Below are 23,302 nucleotides of genomic sequence, written 5' to 3' on the forward strand. Positions count from 1 at the left end.
GTGACCATCAGTCCTGATGTTAAGTTTCTCACTGTCATTATATCTGCTACTTCTCAATAACTTTCATCTTTCTTCAGTTGACTCTCAGTCCAAATTCTGTACTCATTAGATTATTCATTCCATTCAGCAGATCCTGTAATTGTTTTTCACTTTCACTGAGGATAGCAATTTCATCAGGAAATTGTATAATTTATATTCTTTCACCTTGAATTTTAATTCCACTCTTGAATTTTTCTTTCATTTCCATCACTGCTTGTTTGAGGTATAGATTGAACAATAGGGGTGAAAGACTACATTCCTATCTTACTCCGTTTTCAATCCGAGCATTTTGTTCTTGGTGTTCCACTCATATTATTTCCTGTTGGCTCTTATACATGTTGTATATTACCCAACTCTCCATGGTTTATCCCTATTTTCCTCAGAGTTTTGCGCATCTTCCACCTTGTGACATTGTCAGACACATTTTCCAGGTTGACAGATCCTTTGAATGTCTCTAGATGATTTTTTTTCCCTTGCTTCCATTATCAACCGCAACATCAGAAGTGCCTCTCTGGTGCCTTTACTGTTCCTAAACCCAAATTGATCGTCATCTAACACATCCTCAATTTTCTTTTCCATTCTTCTGTATATTATTCTTGTCAGCAACTTGGATGCATGAGCTGTTAAGCTGACTGTTTGATAATTCTTGCACGTGTCAGATTTTACAGTCTTCTGAATTGTCTGGATGATATTTTTCTGAAAGGTAGATGGCATATTGCCAGACTTATACATTCTAAACACCAATGTGAATAGTGATTTTGTTGCCACTTCCCCTAATGATTTTAGAAATTCTTATGGACCGTTGGAAACTCCGTTAGGAATATCAACAATGTTGGAAAAGACATATTGCTACTTACCATAAAGAAGATATGGTGGAGTTGCAGACATGCACAGTTAAGACGCTCACACAAAGCTTTCAGCCACAGTCTTTGTCAATAAAAGAGAAACAGGCACCATTCATACACACAAGCAAGCACACCTCATGCACACTTGACCGCCAACTCCAGTATGTTGGGCTGGAATTCAACTATCATCTGGGACGCAAGCAGCAATCTGGATGGAGTGGGGAAGGGGAAGGTATAGTATTGTATGGGTGGAGAGATAAACGAATGCTGTCTGGTAGAGTGTGCATGGATTAGAGTGCCAACAGGTGCAGTGTCAGGAGGTTGTGGATCAGGGAGGTTAGGAAAAAAGGAGCAAAATAGAAGATGAGTGGGCAAAGATGGGTGGATGCATTGGTAGAGGACAGCAAATAAACAAGTTAGGAGATGAGAATGGGAAGGAAATGATAGGACAGAGGGGGTGGAAACTGTTGGATGGAAGGTGTGGGGACAGTATGTTACCACAGGTTGGGAGCAGAGAATGTGTTGTAAGGATAACTTCCATCTGCACAGTTCAGGAAAGCTGTAGTGAAGCATCCAGTGAAATCTATTGTTTTATTTTCATCTGCATGCTGTGCCACAGGATGGATGCCTTACTTTGCTCTTTGCCATTATTTGGTGGTGGCTGTTAAAGCTGGTGGACAGCTGGTTGGTAGTTGTACCAATATAAAAAGCTGAGCAATGATTGAAGCAGAGCTGGTAAATGGCATAGCTGCTTTCACAGGTCACCTGGCCTGTGATGGGGTAGAATGAAGCTGTGACAGGATTGAAATAGGAATTGCTGGGTAGGAGGATTGGGCAAGTTTGGCACTTGAGCCTTCCACAGGGATATGATCGTTGCGGCAGGGTGCTGGGATTGGGAATGGCATAGGGATGGACTAGGATGTTGTGGAGGTTGGGTCGGCCACAGAATACCACATTAGGGTAGATGGGAGGTATCACAGGTAGGATGTCCCTCATTTCAGTGCCCTGACAAAAGATGTAGTTCAGTTTTTCCAGTCCGGGTTGGTACTGGTTGATGAAGGGAGGAGAAATGGCATGGGAGATCTATTTGCAGACTAGGTCTGGGTAATAGTGCCTGTGTGTGAAGGTCTTGGTGAGACCCTCAGCATACTGATGTCACTGCAGATATGCTGTCCCCAGGTGGTCAGGCTGCATGAGAGGGATTTTTTGGTGTAAAGGGATGACCGCCTTCAAAATGCAGGTACTGTTGGTGGGTTTAATGTAGACAGAGGTGCGGACGGAGCCATCAGAGAGGAATAGGTCAACATCTAGGAAGATGGCACGCTGGATTGAGGACGACCATTTAAGTGGATGGGAGAGAAGGTGTGAAGTTGTGCGGGAATGAAGGTAGGGTGTCTTGGCCCTGAGCCCAGATCAAGAAGATATCATCAATAAATCTGAGCCAGGCTAGGGGTTTGGTGTTTTGGGAGGCTAGGGAGGTCTCGAGATGGCCCATAAATAGGTTGGCATTGGAGGGTGCCATGCAGGTGTCCATGGCTGTATTTCTGCCTGCATGGCACCCTCCTATGCCAACCTTTTTATGAACCAGCTAGAGATGACCTTTCTAGCCGCCCAAAACATCAAATCCTAGCCTGGTTCAGGCTCATTGATGATATCTCCATGATCTGGACTCAAGGCCAAGTCACCCTATCTTCATTCCTCCAGAACCTCAACACCTTCTCTCCCATCTGCTTCACATAGTCCTCCTCAACCTAGCATGCCACCTTCCTAGATGTTGATCTCCTCCTCTCTGATGGCTCCATCTGCACCACTATTCACAATAAAGCCACAACCAACAAACAGTACCTGCATTTTGACAGCTGTCATTCCTTTCAAACCAAAAAATACCTCCCATACAGCCTGGCCACTTGGAGACGGGGTATCTCCAGTGACAAAAACTTCCTTGATCAGGATGCTGAGGGTCTCATCAAGGTCTTCAAATACAGGCACTATCCCGCAGACCTAGTCCGCAAACAGGTCTCCTGTGCCATTTCCCTCATACTCATATACTCCCACCATCCCCAAGAACCAGCCACAAAGAAGCGTCCCCTTCATCTCTTTGTACCACACCAGACTGGAATCACTGAACCATATCTCTTGCCAGGGCTTTGATTACCAATTACTATGATCTCCCCATTCTCATCTCCCATCCTGTTTTTTTTTTCCTGCCCTCTGCCAATACATCCACCCATCTTTACCTGCTCCTCTCCTGTGTTGCTCCTTTTTTTCTCCATCTCCTTGCTCCACAAGCTCCTGATGCTGTGCATGTTGGCACACCACCAGACAGCATTCGTTTCTCTCCCCACCTGTACACATCTATCCCTTTCCTTCCCCGCTCCATCCAGATTGCTGCTTGCTTTCTACGTGATAGTTGCATTCCTGCCCAAGATGCTGGAGTTGGTGGTCAAGTGTACATGAGGTGTGCTTGCTTGTGTGTATGAATGGTGTGTGTCTCTCTTTTACTGATGAAAGCTGTTGCCAAAAGCTTTATGTAAGTGTCTTTCAAATTGTGCCTGCCTGCGGCTTGATGTGTCTTCTTTACAGTAAGTAGCATTATGTCTTTTCCTACAGTGTTGATGAATGTAGGCTATCCAAGGTGCCTTATTGGATCTTAAGTCACCCAAAGCTCTTTTAAATTCTGATTCTAATACTGAATCCCCTCTCTCTTCTATATCAACTCCTGGTTCTTCCACTATCACATCAGACTAGTCTTCTCCCTCAGAGACGCCTTCAGTGTACTCTTTCCACCTATCCACTCTCTCATCTGCATTTTAACAGTGGAATTCCATTGCACTTTTAATGTTATCACCCTTGCTCTTCATTTCACTGAAGGTTATTTTGACTCTTCTTTATGCTGAGTCAGTCCTTCTGACAATCATGTGTTTTTTTGATTTCTTCACATTTTTCGTGGAACCATTTCACTTTAGCTTCCCTGCACTTCTTGTTTATTTCATTCCTAAGTGACTTGTATTGCTGGCTGGGGTGGTCGAGCAGTTCTAGGCACTTCAGTCTGGAACCGCGCGACCGCTATGGTCGTAGGTTCGAATCCTGCCTCATGCATGGATGTGTGTGATGTCCTTAGGTTAGTTAGGTTTAAGTAGTTCTAAGTTCTAGGGAACTGATGACCTCAGATGTTAAGTCCCATAGTGCTCAGAGCCATTTGAACCCTTTTTTTGACCTGTATTTCTGTATTCCTGACTTTTCCTGAACATTTTTGTATTTCCTTCTTTCATCAGTCAGCCGAAATATTTCTTCTGTTACCCATTGTTTCTTCTCTGTTACCTTCTTTGTAACCATGTTTTTTTTCCAACTTCTGTGACTGCCGTTCTTAAAGACATCCATTCCTGTTCAACTGAAGTGCCTACTCAGCTGTTCCTTAGAAAACTTAGTGTCTCTCTTCATGCCTTAGTACATTCTTATAACACTTCTTTTCACATTGATTCTTCCTGGCTTGCCTCTTGAACTTCAGCCTACTCTTCATCACTACTACATTGTGATCTGAATTTAAATGTGCTCCTGGATATGCTCTTTCAATCTAGTATCTGATTTCAGAATCTCTGCCATACCAAGCTGTAATCTAACTTAAATCTTCTCATATAGCTTGCCTTTTCCAAGTGTAGCTCCTCCTCTTGTGATGGAACTTACGGGTGCTCAGTGGATAAGTTATTAGTGTCTTCTTGTCATTATTGAACAGAGTATTTGCTATTACTAGCTGAAATTTATTGCAGAACTCAATTAGTCTTTCTGCTCTCTCATTCCGAATACCAAGCCCATATTCTCCCGTAGCCCTTTCTTCTATTCCTTCCTTTACAACTGCATTCTAGCCCTCATGACTATTAGATTTTCATCTCCCTTTATGTACTGATACCCATTCAGTATCCTCACATACTTTATCTCTCTCTTCATCTTCAGCTTGTGACATTGGTAACATGTACTTGAACTACCATGGTTGGTGTTGGTTGGCTGTCAGTTCTGATGAGAACAACCCTGTCACTAAACTGTTCACAGCAACTCACTATCTGACCCACCTTCCTATTCATAATGAACCGTAGGCCCGTTGTACCATTTTCAGCTGCTGTTGATATTACCCTACATTCGTCTGACCAGAAATCCTTACCTTCCTTCTACTCCAATCCGCTGACTATCACTAAATTTAGCTTGAGCCTTAGCATTTCTCTTCTCTTATTTTCTAGCTTCCCTGCCATGTTCAAAACTCTGACATTCTGTGCCCCAACTTGTAGAAAAATATCCTTTCATTGGTTTTCAATATTCAGTATTCAGGAACAGTATATATACTTTTAATTATTACCAAAGTCAATGCTTTTCACAATAATAATAACTTCTCGCACCAACTTATATAGGGTATCATTCAACCTACACACTTGTTTCAGTCTCTGTGGAGTGAACTATGTAGTGGTTCCGCCTGGTTTATTTTCTTTGTTGTCCTCGGTGTCGACGTACTGCGTTGCTACACTGCTGAAAAATGGGATTTGTAATTTGGACACTGACTACGGTAAATATTGTGGCCAACAAGTGCACAGTTGTGTATCACAGTCTTTTACTTTCGCAACCCCCCAATAACAAACAGTTATATACAGGGTGTTACAAAAAGGTACGGCCAAAATTTCACGAAACATTCCTCACACACAAAGAAAGAAAATATGCTATGTAGACATGTGTCCGGAAACGCTTACTTCCATGTTAGAGCTCATTTTATTACTTCTCTTCAAATCACATTAATCATGGAATGGAAACACACAGCAACAGAACGTACCAGCGTGACTTCAAACACTTTGTTACAGGAAATGTTCAAAATGTCCTCCGTTAGCGAGGATACATGCATCCACCCTCCGTCGCGTGGGATCCCTGATGCGCTGATGCAGCCCTGGACAATGGCGTATTGTATCACAGGCGTCCACAATACGAACACGAAGAGTCTCTACATTTGGTACCGGGGTTGTGTAGACAAGAGCTTTCAAATGACCCCATAAATGAAAGTCAAGAGGGTTGAGATCAGGAGAGCGTGTAGGCCATGGAATTGGCCCGCCTCCACCAGTCCATTGGTCACCGAATCTGTTGTTGAGAAGCGTACGAACACTTCGACTGAAATGTGCAGGAGCTCCATCGTGCATGAACCACATGTTGTGTCGTACTTGTAAAGGCACATGTTCTAGCAGCACAGGTAGAGTATCCCGTATGAAATCATGATAATGTGCTCCATTGAGCATAGGGGAAGAACATGGGGCCCAATCAAGACATCACCAACAATGCCTGCCTAAACATTCACAGAAAATCTGTGTTGATGACGTAATTGCACAATTGCGTGCGGGTTCTCGTCAGCCCACACATGTTCATTGTGAAAATTTACAATTTGATCACGTTGGAATGAAGCCTCATCTGTAAAGAGAAAATTTGCACTGAAATGAGGATTGACACATTGTTGGATAAACCATTTGCAGAAGTGTACCCGTGGAGGCGAATCAGTTGCTGATAGTGCCTGCACACGATGTACATGGTACGGGAACAACTGGTTCTCCCGTAGCACTCTCCATACAGTGACATGGTCAAAGTTACCTTGTACAGCAGCAACTTCTCTGACGCTGACGTTAGGGTTATCGTCAACTGCATGAAGAATTGCCTTGTCCATTGCAGGTGTCCTCGTCGTTCTAGGTCTTCCTCAGTCGTGAGTCATAGGCTGGAGTGTTCTGTGCTCCCTAAGATGCCGATCAATTGCTTCGAATGTCTTCCTGTCAGGACACCTTCATTGTGGAAATCTGTCTCGATACAAACGTACTGCGCCACGGCTATTGCCCCGTGCTAATCCATACATCAGATGGGCATCTGCCAACTCCGCATTTGTAAACATTGCACTGACTGCAAAACCACGTTCGTGATTAACACTAACCTGTTGATGCTACGTACTGATGTGCTTGATGCTAGTACTGTAGAGCAATGAGTCGCATGTCAACACAAGCACCGAAGTCAACATTACTTCCTTCAATTGGGCCAACTGGCGGTGAATCGAGGAAGTACAGTACATACTGACGAAACTAAAATGAGCTCTAACATGGAAATTAAGCATTTCCGGACACATGTCCACATAACATCTTTTCTTTATTTGTGTGTGAGGAATGTTTCCCGAAAGTTTGGCCGTACCTTTTTGTAACACCCTGTATAGCCAGTGCACTATTGTTCAACTTTCGATAAGCCTCATTACTAGTTTGCAGGCAAATCTACACGTACTGCTACTATAGTTTACTGTTAAACATCTACGATCAGTAAAAACATATCCACAAAGTTCACAATTCTTTTGGAACAATCAGGTATGTATGGAAACATGCACTGTCATTGCATTAACACGTGGCCTATTGGTGTTACACTTATTTCACTGTTAAGTTGATACATTGTTGTCATTCTAACCAACACAGGTTCCTCATCTGAAACTCTGCCATGGACTGACTGACTCATGGCCATAGATCGGGCCCTTATATATCATCACAATAATAGGTGCTGAAACTACACTTTGAAGCTTAATTTACAGAAATTGCAATTAAAACTTAACTCATTAAATTAACTGGCTACATTGAAAAGTTACGTCTTTTTAACAGTTTCTTCTACTACAAGGGTTCAGCCGAATTATTTGTTTACTTCATGAAATTAACAAATTTAATTACATAAACAATACTTTTGACAAAACTTAATTAATTTGAATTTAATTAAGGTCTGGCTTTGCCCACTGTGGGCCCGGGGGTTAGAATAGGCCCTAGGTATTCCTAACTATCGTAAGAGGCGACTAAAAGGAGTCTCTCACCTTTTGGCCTTTATGTGATGGTCCCCTGTAGGGTTTGACCTCCATTTTTCAAAATTTTCCTGAAGAGCAATCTAATTGGGGAAGGGTGCCGTACGTGGTGCATCATGCCCATCATGTATTGAGATCTTTAGCCTACTTTCTCGTCACAGCATTGCACGCCCACTCATCCTCCATCTCTTGGGCGAGGACACCTTCCTGGGTGCATTTTCCTCCATCCACTATGCAGTGTCTTTTCTGCACTGACGATGACCATGGAATTCTTCGCACCTCATATCCAGTACAGTAGCCAGTCCGTTGTTATGGGGCCACCACATACCCTATTGGTTGTAGCCTCCTGACTACACAGGGATCGCTCTGCTAATGCTTGCCTATTAACTCCCCATAGGGGAGGTGGAAGGCTTAATCAAAATGCAATCAGGGTCAGTCTTAATAAAAACAGCATCCTCTGACTAGTCACGGGCATTACTCACTTGTGACAAACTGGGGGATGTTTCCTTTACCACCATACCTCATAAGAGCCTAAATATGGTCCAGGGTATTATATTCCACAGGAACCTTCTTTTGCAGTATGATGACAAGCTGTGCTCCAGCTTAGAGTGACGAGGAATCCATTTCGTCCGGCACGTCCATTGGGTTCTGAGGGATAATCAGGTTGTCACCAGTGCCTTCATTTTGGTGTTCGAGGGTGACACATTACCTGAGAAGGTCAAGGTGACGGTCTATCGCTGTGATGTCAAGCCATATATCCCTTTCCCAATGTGGTGCTTTAAATGCTGGAAGTTCGGTCATATGTCTTCCCACTGTACTTCCGGCATCACCTGTCGAGATTGTGGACGTCCATCCCATCCCAATACTCCTTGTGCCCCGCCTCCCATCTGTGTCAGCTGTGGAGAGCATCTTTCCCCTTGCTCACTAGACAGCGGAATTTTACAGCGAGAAAGGAAAATCATGGAATTCAAGACCCTGGACCAACTGATCTACACTGAAGCTAAGAGGAAATTTGAGCACCTGCATTCTGTGGCTATGACCTCCTCTTATGCCGCCGCTATGAGAACAGTTGTAGCCCCATCAGTTCTGTGAGTTCTAGTCAGCTCTCAGAGCCGGAAGACTACAGTTGCCCCCTTGAGGGTGGGGGGCACTTCCCTCCCTGTTGCTCCCATACCCTACCTAGGGAGAACTATCCCCCAACCATCAGGGACACCAGTCCCCACTTCTCAGCCAGAGAAGCGTAAGTCTTCTTCGGCTCCACTTGCTAGGAAGGATCCCTTTGGGTCACTCCCTTCCCAGGTTTCTGGTAATGGGAAAGATGACACCCGCCAGTGGCTGAAGTGCCCAAAAGCAGCTGGTCGTAGGGCTTCACGATCATCCTCTGTCTCGGAGATGGAATCAGTGAAGCCCTCCCAGCCAGGGAAACCCAAGGAACAGCAAGAGAAATCTAGAAAGAAAACCCCCAAAACCAAAGGAATTGCGGTGGCACCCACACCATCACCGCCTACAAGCTTTGCGTTTGAGGATGAGGTGAAGATTCTGGCATCTTCTGAGGACCTAGATCTCGCCAGAGCCTCAGACACAATGGATATAGCCTGTTCAGGAAATAAGTCTGTGGCAGCAGGTGACCCTGAGGCGTAGACTGCCTCATTGAGTGTTTCATGCCTTCCCAGTCTCACGATCACGTCATCCTCTAGTGAAATTGTGGCAGTTTTTTCCACTACCTGGCAGAGCCACGGCAACTGTTAAGCTTTACGCCTGCTTTCTGCATTGCCTTCCCCGCAATGTGGACCCCTGCACTTCACAGTTACAGGGGATGTTACAAGAACTGTAGTGAATATAATAGTGTGTCAGGTGGAGTTTGTGTTTATGTCCTGAACTCGGTACTCAGTGAACCTCTGCCCCTTCAAACTCGTCTTGAAACTGTGGCTGTCAGGATACAGATGACGCAACATATATCTCCCTCCAGATGATGCGGTACCCCTGAATGTATTGGCTGCACTGATTGATCAACTCGCTAAAACTTTCTTACTTTTGGGAGATTTTAACGCCCATGACTCCTTGTGGGGTAGCACCATGCTTATTGGCTGTGGCAGAGATGTTGAAAACTTACTGTCGCAAATCGCCCTCTGCCTTTTAAATAATGGGGCTGCCATACATTTCAGTGTGGCTCATGATAATCACTCGGCCATTGTATTATCAATTTGCAGCCCAGGACTTCTCCCATCTATCCACTGGAGAGCATATGACGACCTGTGTGGTAGTGACCACTTCCCCATCTTCCTGTCATTCCACCGGCATCATGCGCACAGATGCCTACCCAGATGAGCTTTAAACAAGGCAGACTGGGTAGCCTTCACCACTGCTGTCACCGCTGAATCTCCCCCATATGGTGGCATCAATGTTGTGATTGAGCAGGTCACTACAACTATCATTTCTGCAGCAGAAAACGTGATCCCTCATTGTCTAGGGTGCCCCCAGCAAAAGACAGTCCCTTGGTGGTCACCGGAAGTTGATGAGGCAAGCAATACAGCGACATAAGTGGCACCCTTCAATAGAGCACCTAATAGCCCATAAGTGTCTCCATGCTCGCATTCGCCTGCTTATAAAATGACGGAAACAGCAGTGTTGGGAGAGGTACGTGTCGACCATTGGGTGCCATACGTCACCTTCCCAAGTCTGGACGAAGATCAGACGTCTTTTGGGATACCAGCCATAACAGGTGTCCTTGGCATTAACATCAATGGTGTGCCCTCTACCGACGCAGGCGCGATTGCCGAGCGCTTTGCCGAGCGCTTTGCCGAGCGCTTTGCCGAGCGCTTTGCCGAGCGCTTTGCCGAGCGCTTTGCCGAGCGCTTTGCCGAGCGCTTTGCCGAGCGCTTTGCCGAGCGCTTTGCCGAGCGCTTTGCCGAGCGCTTTGCCGAGCGCTTTGCCGAGCGCTTTGCCGAGCGCTTTGCCGAGCGCTTCGATCGAGTCTCTGAATCGGAGACCTACCCCCCAGCCTTTCACACCCTCAAATGGCAGATGGAAGAGAAAGTCCTCTGGTTCGCTACACACCACAGTGAACCCTATAACACCCCCATTACAGAGTGGGAGCTCCTCAGCGCCCTTGCACATTGCCCCGATGCAGCTCCTCCGGTTCCACAGTCAGATGATTAAACATCTCTCATCTAACTACAAGCGACATGTTCTTGTCATATTCAACCGGATCTGGTGCTATGGCGTCTTTCCATTGCAGTGGTGGGAGAGCTCCATCATTCTGGTGCTAAAACCCAGTAAAAATCCGCCTGATGTCGATAACTATCGGCCCATCAGCCTCACCATCGTTCTGTGAGCTGCTGGAACGTATGGTGTGTCAGCAGTTGGGTTGGGTCCTGGAGTCTTGTGGTCTACTGGCTCCATGTCAGGACAGCTTCCGCCAGGGTCGCTCTACCATTGATAGTCACTCTACCACTAATAATCTTGTGTCCCTTGAGTCTGTCATCTGAACAGCCTTTTCCAGATGCCAGCACCTGGTTGCCGTCTTTTTTGACTTACATAAAGCATACGACATGACCTGGCGAGATCATATCCTTGCCACATTGTATGAGTGGGGTCTCCAGGGCCCGCTCCCAATTTTTATCCGAAACTTCTTGTTGCTTCATACTTTCCATATCCAAGTTGGTGCCTCTCATAGCGCCCCCGCCCCCCCCCCCCCCCCCTCCCCCGTATTCAGGAGAATGGCGTTCTGCAGGGCTCCTTATTGAGAGTATCTCCATTTTTATTGGTCATTAATGGCCTAGCAGCAGCTGTAGGGCCATTGGTCTCCCCTTCTCCATATGCAGATGACTTCTGCATTTCGTATTGCTCCTCCCATACTGGTGTTGCGGAGTGGAGCCTACAGGGAGTCATTCACAAGGCTGAGTCTTGGGCTCTAGCCCACAGCCTCCAGTTTTTTCAGCTGCGAAGTCATGTGTCATGCACTTCTGTCAGCTTTGTACCATTCATGCGGAACCAGAACTTTATCTTAATGATGATCCACTCACTGTAGTGGAGACATATCGATCCTTAGGACTGGTTTTTGACACCCGATTAACTTGGCTACCTCACCTTCATCAGCTTAAGCAAAAGTACTGGCAGCTCCTCCATGCCCTCCACTGCGTGAGCAACAGCAACTGGGGTGCAGATTGTTCTATGCTGCTGCAGCTCTACAGAGCCCTCGTTCAATCTTGCTTTGACTATGGGAGTTTGGTTTATGATTCGGCGGCACCCTCAGCATTGCGTTTACTCGACTGAGTGCACCTCTGTGGATTCGCCTAGTGATGGGAGCTTTTAGGGTGAGGCTGGGGTCTCCCCCCCCCCCCCCCCCCCCCGCCATTGTGGATCCAGCATGCATAACTGCTCACCAGTTATGTTGCACCCATTCTTAGTTCTCCTCAGCATCCGAATTACCATCTCCTTTTCCCATCCGCAGCAGTTCATGTCCTGCATTGGCAGCCCAAGTCAGGGCTCATGATTGCGGTTCATGTGCAATGCCTTCTCTCCGAACTGGAGTCCTTCCGTTTACCACCTCTGTTTGAGGTTCATTCATGTACAGCTACGTGGTGTACATCTCACCCGAAGCTTTGTCTGGACTTTTTGCATGACTCTAAGGACTCCGTTAACTCTGCTGCTCTCTGTTGTCTCTTTCTCTCAATTCTTGACATGTTCCATGGCTCTGAAGTTGTTTACACTTATGGCTTGATGGCTGATGATAATGTTGGCTTCGCCTATGTCCACAGAGGCCATATTGAACAGGTACATCCATTCCTGTTCTGGTGAGTCGTTACTTCTCTGTTCTGACTCCTTGAGCAGCTTACAAGCTATTGACCAGTGTTACATTTGCCATCCTTTGGTAGCGAACATCCAGGAGTTCACCTCTGCCCTGGAACAGTCCAGTCGTTCAGTGGTGGTTGTGTGGACCCCAGGACACTTCGGAATCCCAGCCAACGAACTTGATGACAAGCTGACCAAACAGGCTACGCAGAAACTGCTCCTGGAGATGGGAATCTCTGAAACTGACCTGCATTCTGTCTTACACCACAAGGTTTTTCGGTTTTGGGAGATGGAGCGACATAACAGTATGCACAACAAATTGTGTGTTGTTAAGGGGACTGCGAATATGTGGAAGTCTTCCCTGTGGGCTTCTTGCAGGGAATCAGTTGTCCTTTGTTGGCACCACATTGGCCATACGTGGCTCACACATGGTTATCTCCTCTGTCGTGAGGACCCACCTCAGTGTCGCTGTGGCTCTTGCCGGACTGCCCACTTTTAGCCACTCTGCGGTGGACTTTTAGCTTTCCCAGCACCCTGCCTTCGGTGTTGGACAACAATGCCTCAACAGCAGCTTTAGTTTATATTTTATTCATGAAGGCGTGTTTTATCATTTTATCTGAGTTTTATCGCGTGTTCTTTGTCCCTCTGTGTACTCCACCCTAGGACTTTTAGGGTGGAGGTTTTAATGTGTTGCAGAGTGGCGTGCTTGTCTTATTTTATTCTCATGGTCAGCCAGCCATGGGTATCTGCTTTCTTTTTTTGAATCTCTTCTCGCTGTTTCTTGCGTCTCTCTGTGGTTTTCTTGTCCTGTTTTGTCCATTGTAGTGTTTGTTGTTCTCCTGTCGTTTTTCTGGTTCTTCCTTTCTCCTGTTATTGTGATGAATGTCTTCTTTGTTTTCTTCTTTCCCTTGGGTAATTGTTCTACTGGGAACAAGGGACCGATGATCTCGCAGTTTGGTCCCTTCCCCCCCCCCCTCCCCCCCTTTAAACCAACCAACCAAGGTCTGGCTTTGCTAACATGTTTTCGAATAGAGCTAAATAAATACTTTAAGAATACTATTAGTTGTTCCTCCAAATGCTTATAATTATTACAGAATTTATATTTATTTATATGTAAACAATAGAATGTAAGTTATGAAACAATTATTGATTTCACCCTATAACAAATGATACTAACTAGAAATAGTCAAAATAAATTGGAAAATCAATTACATACCTAAAACCAAGAACAAAATTAGATCTCGTGTTATATTCTTTAAAACTAAGGGCCAATCTTTCTCTTTCATTGAAATGTAGATTATACTCATGTTTGTTAATGGTAATCAGTTAAAATCGAAAAAATGAATTTAAGGAGGCAGATGGTAAAATGAGGGGGATTAAAAATATCCCAGCCTGCTTCATCACAACTGTTCTAGGTTGTAGCAGTTGCAGCAATTACTCAAGCAGTTTATACTTCATTCTTATTACTCTTTTGTAAACAAACACTCAAGTGCCCTTAACTCACCTGAGTAACTTATGCCATTGTTTCTTAAAAGTTATGTTTCTGTTCAGTGTGCATTTTGTTATTATTTTATGAGCCACTTTAAATCTCCTCATAAAACAAGATATCCTGTGCCAGGTGTCAATCTCACTTTATTCTTACAATTATTTCAGTCAACTTCCGTACTGTGCAAGGAAACACTAGCTTCAATGTGTTGCTATAACTGTAATGGAGGAACTAAATTTTCTTTTACAGTATTTGTCTTGCTGATGCTCTCATTCCAGATTGTGGCCAAGTGAACCAACTTAGTATATATTTGGTTTAACCCTTTTGTGAGTGCGTTTTTTGTAGCAACTCAATGAAGATAATTATTCTGGCATTGTGTTAGAATTGTGATCAGTTAACTGTCTACTTTTTAAAATTTTACTTTTGTGTTTTAGGACCAGAAACTATGATGGTACATATAGTGAGATGACAAAAGTCATAGAATAGTGATATGCAGATGGAGGTAGTATCATGTACACAAGGTATGAAAGGACACTGGATTGGCAGAGCTGTCATTTGCACACAGATGATTCACATGAAATGGTTGCCGACATGATTATGACTGTAAGATGGAAATGAAAAGGGATAAATGTGGAGTGGTAGTCGAACCTAAATGCATGGGACATTCCATTTCAGAAATCATTAGGGAATTCAATATTCAGAGATCAACAGTGTCAAGAATGTGGTGAGATTACCACATTTCAAGCAATACCTCTCATCACAAACAACGCAGCGGCCAGTGGCCTTCACTTAACAACCAAGAGCAGCGGTGTGTGCATAGAGTTGTGACTGCTAACAGGTACGCAACACTGTGTGAAACAACCACAAAAATTCATGTGGTATGTATGACGACATATCCGTTATGACAGTGCAGCAAAATTTGCCGTTAATGGGCTGTTACTTTAAACAACCGATGCGAGTGTCTTTGCAAACAGCACTACATCACCCTCCTGTGAAGACTTCCTCCGTCCCTCCAGCCAAACACCACCCGAATCTTCCTCTAACCGGAAAGGCTCAAAGAAGTCCACTAAAGGCAAATGTTCTTCTCCTTCACCAACTCGAAGATCCTGTTCGATGGTGTCGCCGCATAGTACCTTAGCCCGGCCGACCTCTGTCTCACCAGTGCACACCACCAACCGTTTTTCAGCGTTGGACTCCATGGACCGACCACACAAGCACCCCATGGAGCAGGATCCTCCTGCCTCTGTGCCCTGTAGTAGCGACTACACACCGGCTGTCACTTGTCGACTGTTGAGTTGAGACCCCTACATCTCTTCCTCCTCCTGACTGTCCTCCAATGGAATGTTCATGGCCTTCGGTCCCACAAAGAGGATTTACAGCTGCTTTTAGCATCACAGCATCCCCTTGTACTCTGCCTTCAGGAAATGAAATTGCGCCCTCAGACAGATTTTAGCTTTCACATTACTTACTGATTACTTTTGACCTTCCCCTGAGGTCGATATTCCATCTCATGGGGGTGTCATGGTGCTCATACGGGATGACATTCGTAGTCAGCCCATCTCCCTGACTACCCATCATCAAGCTGTTGCAGTTCACTTCTTCCTTTCTCCGTTGACTTTTTCCCTCTGTACCATTTATTGTCCCTCTGTCATTCACTGTCACTTCAGCTTATTGTGCAGCTACCTCCCCCATTTCTGCTACTTGTTAACTTTAATGCACATCATCCCCTTTGGGGTTCTCCCAGGACCTGTCAGAGAGGTGCCCTCTAGGCTGATTTTAATGAGCTCAACCTCTTCTACCTTATGGCTGGAGCACCCACCCACCTTCCTTTCAGACTCCTTGCACACTTCTGGACTTATCCTTCTGCACTGCCCAGCTTGCCCATCATCTTGCGTGGTCCATTCTTCCTGAAACCTACAAAAGTGACCATTTCTTGTATGCTACCCGTTTGCTGACCCCTACCCCACATAAATGGCAGCTTACTAAGGCTAACCGGTGGCTTTACTCCTCCCTGGGGACCTTCGAAGAAGAAGATTTCCCTAGTTCTGATGACCAGGTGGAATAACTCTCAAATGTTATCCTTACTGCTTCAGAACATTCCATTCCTCGCACTTCCTCTTTACCACACTGTGTCCCAGTCCCTTGGTGCATGCCGGGACACAATTTGCACTCGAAGATGTGCTCTCTGCGTTTGTAACTGCCATTCTTCAATGGTAAACTGCATTCATTATAATCAGATGGGTGTAAAATGTTGTTGCATTCTTCGTGATAGCAAAAAAGTGAGCTTAATTTCGTTCACTAGTTCTTTCCACAGTTCCATGCTTTCCTCTGTCGTGTTGGCCAACCTCCAACGGCTCTCTGGGACCAAGATCCACTCCTCAATTTCTGGCCTGACAGTAGCAGATGATGTCATCATGGACCCAATTGCTATGTCCAACAACTTAGGCCACCATTTTTGTGTAAATTTCATGCACTTCCCACTATCACCCTCCCTTCCTCCATTGGAAACGAGCAGAGGCGGCTCGGGCTATACACTTCTCTCAGAATCGTGAGTGCTACAATGCCGCCTTTACTACGAGGGAGGTAAATCATTCTCGCAGTTCATCCCGATCCTCCGCCCCAGGGCCGCACGCCATCCACGTTCAGATGTTACAGCACCTTTCTCTTGCGGGCAAGCACTTTCTGCTTAACACGTATGACCACATCTGGACAGAGGGCATATTTCCTGGATGCTAGCATGAAGCCACCATCATACCCATACCTAAGCCCGGAAAGGACAAAACCCTTCTTTTTAGCTACCGGCCCATCTCTCTTAACAGCTGTGTTTGCAAGATGGTGGACGTATGATTCATGGCCGGCTGGTATGGTGGCTCCAGTCTCGCCATTTACTAATGAATGCACAGTGTGGATTTCATGCATAACGTTGTGCAGTTGATCATCTCGTATCTTTGTCCACCCATGTCATGAATGGTTTTCTGCAGAAGTCCCTGACAGTGGCCGTGTTTTTCGATTTGGAAAAGGCCTATGGCACTTGCTGGAGAACTGGTATCCTCCATGCTCTTTACATGTGGGGCTCCTGTGGTTGCCTGCCCTGTTTTCTTCGAGCATTTTTATAAGACCGAGTTTTCAGGGTGTGTGCGAGTTCTGCCTTGTCGGACACCTTTATCCAGGAAAATGGTGTGCCTTAGGGTTCTGTCCTGAGTGTTGTCCTCTTTGCTATTGCCAATAACCCTGTAATGGCCTGTCTCCCACTGGACATCTCCGGTTCTCTTTTTGTTGATGATTTTGCCATCTATTACAGTTCTCCATGGACCTGTCTCACTGAGTGGCGCCTTCAGCACTGTCTTGATCATCTTTACTCTTGCATCATTGATAGTGGCTTCAGTGGCTTTCACTTTTGCACTGAAAAAACTATCTTTATGAATTTCTGGTGGGGCAAATGGTTCCTCTGACCATCTCTACATCTTGGGCCTGTTGACCTTCCGTTTGTTGAAACTACGACTTTCCTGGGGCTCATGCTTGATAGGAAACACTCTCGGTCCTCACATGTGTCTTATCTGGCAGCCTGCTGTATGCGGACCCTCAATCTCCTGTGTGTCCTCACTGGTACTTCCTGGGGTGCCGATCGAACTGCTCTCCTCAGTTTGTACCGGTCTGTTGTCCATTTGAAACTTGACTATGGGTGCTTTGTTTATATGTCTGTATGACCATCATTCGTATGCCGCCTCAACACTATCCACCACTGTGTCATACATTTGGCCATGGGCACCTTTTACACCAGCCCTGTTGAGTGTCTGTATGCTGAAGCTGCTGAACTACCACAGTCCTACTGCCGTGGCTTTCTCCTCAGCAGGTATGCCTGTCATTTGTCTACCATGCATGGCCACCCATCCTATGCCGCCTCCTTTGATGATTCCTTTGAACACCAGTGTGGGGCACATCCCTCTTCTGTTGCCTCCTGGAGTCCGCTTTTGGCACTTGTTTCAGCAGCTTAACTTCACACTACCTGCAACTTTCCCAACAGATGTGAACTCTTCACCACCTTGGCTGCGTGAAGTGGCCGTGTTAACCTTGGCCTTAATTCACTTTCTAAAGACACTATTTCAGCCTCGGTCTATCACCTCCAGTTTCACAACCTTAGCATGGAACTTTGTGGTAGTACCTTTGTATAAACTGATGGCTCTCAGACCAACCTTGGGGTCGGGTGTGCCTTCATCATTGGCACTCGTGTCTTTCGATATCGACTTCTGGCACACTGCTCAGTATTTACAGCCGATCTCTTCGGCTTGTATCAGGCCGGGGAGTACACCCAGTGACACAGCATTTACAATTGTGTCCTCTGATTAGACTCATTCAATGCCGTTCAAAGTCTATGTGCACTGTACAGTGCCCATCCCTTAGTGCAGCGGGTCCAGGAAACCTGTGACTTGTTCACTGTTGCTGGAGCCAGTGTCATGTTTCTGTGGGTTACTGATCATGTCGGTCTGCCAGGAAATGAGGCTGCTGATGCTGCTGCTAAGACTGCAGTCCTTGTACCTCAGCCCAAGAGTACCTATATTCCCTCCGATGATCTCTGAATTGCCGTCTGTCAGGAGGTGGTGTCCCTTTGGCATCGCCAATGGTCCTCCCTTCACAGGAATAAGGTTCACCTTATTTACACCTCTCCCACTGTTGTTTAAGCCTCTCCCACTGCCTTAGACAACTTCCTCTTGGCTCTCCCACCGGGAGGAGATTATTTTAACTCGTCTGCCTTTTTAGCCATCGTCATTTGCTCATTGGCGCTACCTCACCGCTTTGTACACATTAAGCACAAATTTTAACTGTCCACCACTTCCTGTTGGACTGCCCTTTTTTTAACCATTTATGGTCCAGCTTGGGTTTGCCGCCTGATTTATCAGCCATTTTAGTGAATGACACGCAGGCTGTCAATCGCGTTTTTCTTTGTATCTGCCAAGCAATATGGTGAAGGCCATTAATTTTTAGTTTTGGACCTCCATTACTGTATGGTGTTTTAGCCCTTTTTCCATGTGCCTGTTTTTAGCTGTCTCCTATTCTGTCTATTGGGACTGATGCACAGTCATTTAACTCCACTCTGTGTTTGTGTTCTCTTGTTTTGATTTGGGTGTGTATGACCCCAGCTGTTTTTTTGCTTCCTAAAGCAAAACTAAACAAACTCTTCCTGGTCCTTGAACGTATCAGTTGGATGCTAGATGACTGGAAAACTGTGGCCTGGTGAGACGAGTCATGATTTCACTTAGTGAGCTGATGGTAGGGCTCTACAAAGCCATGGAACCAAGTTTTGACAACCCATGTGCAAGCTGGTGGTGGCTCCATAATGGTGTGGACTGTGTTTACAAGGATTGGATTGGGTCTTCTGGTCCAACTGAACCAGACTGGAAGTGGTTATCTTCAGCTACTTGGAGACCCTTTGCAGCCGTTTATGAACTTCATATTCCCAAACAACACTGTCATGTCACTAGGTCACAGTTGTTTGTGACTGGTTTGAAGAACATTCTGGACAATTAGAGCAAATGATTTGGTCACCCAGATCGCCCATCATGGTTTCCATTGGAACATAATCAAGAGGTCAGTTTGTGAAACAATAAAGTATTCTGCAGAAGCAAAGCAATGTGTTCCAACAACGGTAGTGATTCCATGACAGTTTTCATACAATTGGTGCAGTGAACTACCACAAAATGCAGGCATATACAGTGGTGGTAAGACGTATTTCTAAACGCCTTGACATACCCCTAAGTTGGTGTAAGTACACTGTCTAAGGACCGCAAAAGACAGATTACTTTTAGGTAAGTATACTTCTCAAGCCCCTTTCAGAAACTACTTTGGTGGTAAGCATACTTCCCAAGAACCCTTAAAACACAATTATTTGGTTGGATATGGTTGAATATATGTTTCCCACAACCCTAAGAGCTATATTCCACGACAAACAGAAACTACAGCTGGTGGAGTGGACTACCACTGTCAGGAGCACACAGAAGTAGTAACACGTATTCCCATAAATGCAGTAGAGAGATATAGTTAGTGGGAAGTATATCCCCTACAGCCCGCAAGTGTTCAAAATAGTTCGTCTGGCTATGGTTCTATATCCATCATGGTATGATGTACAATCTAAGTTCTTTAACACATAGAGCTAGGTTAACCTGTAACAAAGATTTTTGTGGAGATTTTTCTAAGATAACAATTTATCCTGTACTTCTGAGGGCTCTGAGAGAAACGTTGGGCACGATAACACCTTTCATAATATCAAAATGACTTTTGATAATGTCAGAACGAAGAATTATATAAATATTAAGCTTTTATGTAATATCTCTGTTCAAAACCATTATTATTTTTTTCCAGAATAAAGAAAATCAGATGTCCTTGCTGTGACAAAGCCAGTTTTAATGGATGTCATGTGAGACTGGATTGAGACATGGAATTTCTTCTTTTCTGAATGTGACAAACTTTTAAGTGATTGTGACTATATATTTAAAAAAGTCCTTGAGGTGCCAAGGTATCTACCATAATGTCTGAGAAAGAAAAGCAACGACTTCCACAGAGCAGCAAGAATGAATCATCAGGGTCAGCGACAGGTAATTTTCTAACATTTTTCTGTAAGAGACCACTGTTTCATGACTCATTTATAGTTTTAGTGTTAGTAGCTGTTTTGACTGTGATGTGACAGACTATTGCAGATTTTCAGTAACAGCTTAGTATTGATCTTTGTATTTTAATGAAAGAATGTGTCATTTACCTCTAAGGTGTGCTTGCACTATCAGTTTGTACCAGTTTTTAATTGCAAAGGTCTGTATCATGTATTTGATTTTGATAATTACATGTTGCAATTCTGTGTCCCTACATTACAAATCACCATAGCAAAAAGGGGTGCTTCCTATTGCACTATGTATGAGGGTTTCTTCTCATTCAATTCACATGTAGAGATGCGAAGAATGGCTCATTAAATCCCACTGTGCACTGCGTCATTTATCCAAGGATTATCATAGTGATATAGGACAGGTCAACAGTTATACAATGAAAACCAACCATTCAAAAATATACATACATGCAGCATACTGTGTATACTTTATGAGGCCAGGAGAGGTATTTGGCCATGGTCTTTATGAAGGAACCATCCTAGCATTTGCCTGAAGTGATTCAGGAAAACCACAGGAAATCTAATCAGGATGGCCGGGTGGAGCAAACTCCATCTTCCCGAATATGAAGTCAGTGTCTGAACACCTGCTCTGCCTCATTCAGTTGGGCTCTATTGTGAAATGTTCTTTGATTTATACACATCTTACTTCAGATTACTTGTAATAACTTGAATACATGGCATTAATAACATCAATACCTACAGTGGAAGATCAATTTTATGTTCTCTCCGATTTTACATTTTTCATGATTCTATGCCATAAATTCATGGCACCCATGAAAAACCATAAGATTAAGGCTAAAAATTCCCTGATTTTAAGTTTCTCCCTAGTAAGGTTTACCTCGATTCTACACTCTTACTGAAGTCTCGTTTGACTTCATCCTGTCGTCTTCCTATTGATATTTAATGTGACTGAATGAGCTAGAAGTGCTACAGAAAACAGGTGGTTTGCACCATGAAGTTAAGGGAATATTTTAGGCCGTTGTAGAGAGGGGAGACATGAGAGAGAGGAAATGCTGATGTAATCCATGATCTGTGTTACCAACACAACTTGCAACACATAGCTTCATTGCGCGATCATGATAAAACCACTGCTAGGTTGTGGCAGCAATGAAAAAACAGGACAGTTGACACAGTGTCCCAGACTGAACCAATGTGTGATGAAGGTGCCCAGCCACCACCTTTTTTTTGTGCCACTTATAACTCAGCATCATCTTTTTGCATGGATTTCTGATGTACTGTATTCAGCAACAATATCGATCATCAACCTTTTAAATTCAAACACCGAATATCGAAGAATATGTTGGGTCAGAATCAAGGAAATGTCAGCCATTTCCACCTAGTGAGCTCTTATTGGCTGGCGATTTGTTACATCATCCAATGGCCAGTGCAGACAACTCACCACACTAACACATGTAAAATGAACTTTCCTGCTGGATTTGTGGAGAGCGGGAGTGGCTCTTCAATGATGGGAGTGCATCAGGGGTGAAAGTATTTTGTGAAGTGCTGAAAATCCACTTTTCATATAGATCATATGCTGTGGCAGAGATGTCACCGAGAAATAGAGCAAGGGTTTTGCGACAACACATTTTAAAGACTTTAGTGGTCAAATGTGACATGATACAGTTTGCAACAACTACATACACTACTCATTTATTTACTTTGCACTACACACAGTAGATCGTAAAGATCGGAGCAGTTACAGAAGACATGAAGCAAAACTTTAGTGCCTGAGCTTTCTTCTATATGTACATTTTACACAGTATACAGAAATTCACTGAGCTGACTTCTAATAAGCTTCTAACATCAATTGGGGAAGTAGACTCATTTTTCACATCTGTTTCTCTCATCAAGCCTAGAATAACACAGTGATAGTGTGCACATTTGCCTTTCTGTACCAGCCAAACCCACTTTGTTTAGCTCGCTACATAGTAAGTTTGCAGACCTTACGCTACAAAACATTCGAAATTCCTAAAGTACTGGAGTATAAAGTACAAACAGGCACAGAAGCTATAAATCGAAGTTGGTGCAAGAATTTCATTCTCCTCCTCCTAGGAAGCAATTTTACCAATGCTTGTAACATCAACTGACATAACCAGATTGCAAATCCATAAACAAACAAGAAAGAAGTTTCAAAGTATTATGTCATCTAATAGACTTACTAGGAAAAAAATGTGGATTTTGCCATTAGTAAAACAAGGGTACGTAACCAGTTGATCCATTTCCCAACACTACTACCATAAATTATACTTTACAACACCCAAGTTTGATGGTTCTTTCATTTTTTGTTCACCTCAAAAATAGTAACAAAATTGATAGCCTACATGGTAAAATAAGCTGAAAACTGTGAAAAACAGTGAAAACTGCTGAATTACATCATCTCAAATGTTTGTAACAGATCGGATGTTTGTTTTCCACCTGCAGCCAATAGCTGTATAGCATGGTGATGTTGTGCTAGAGCTGTGGCGTATAGCATGATAAACAGTGAGCTTACTTGGTGGCTTGTTCCAAAGTATAGCTGATATGATTGGTGTATAGTAAATGGAATGACTGCAGCTTCCACTTAGGTATGCCCTTCATTATTGTGCATTAATTTTACTTACAGTACTTCTGCTCGTAGCCTGTTGACAGAATCCGGAATGTATCATGCC

The 23,302-nt window shown here is 44.4% G+C and overlaps 1 protein-coding gene across 1 annotated transcript in view; it reads left to right on the forward strand.

Annotated features, from left to right (window-relative positions):
• Positions 1 to 23,302, forward strand: part of LOC124777755 (cytochrome b5 reductase 4) — a 335,055-nt gene that overhangs the window by 15,473 nt on the left and 296,280 nt on the right. Inside the window, exon 2 of the mRNA XM_047253257.1 lies at positions 20,360 to 20,592. Within this exon, the coding sequence (XP_047109213.1) occupies positions 20,526 to 20,592 (67 nt within the window). The 5' untranslated portion in view covers positions 20,360 to 20,525. The remainder of the gene's footprint in view (positions 1 to 20,359; positions 20,593 to 23,302) is intronic.

Source organism: Schistocerca piceifrons, chromosome 2 (genome assembly GCF_021461385.2).
Source record: "Schistocerca piceifrons isolate TAMUIC-IGC-003096 chromosome 2, iqSchPice1.1, whole genome shotgun sequence".
Classification (NCBI taxonomy): domain Eukaryota; kingdom Metazoa; phylum Arthropoda; class Insecta; order Orthoptera; family Acrididae; genus Schistocerca; species Schistocerca piceifrons.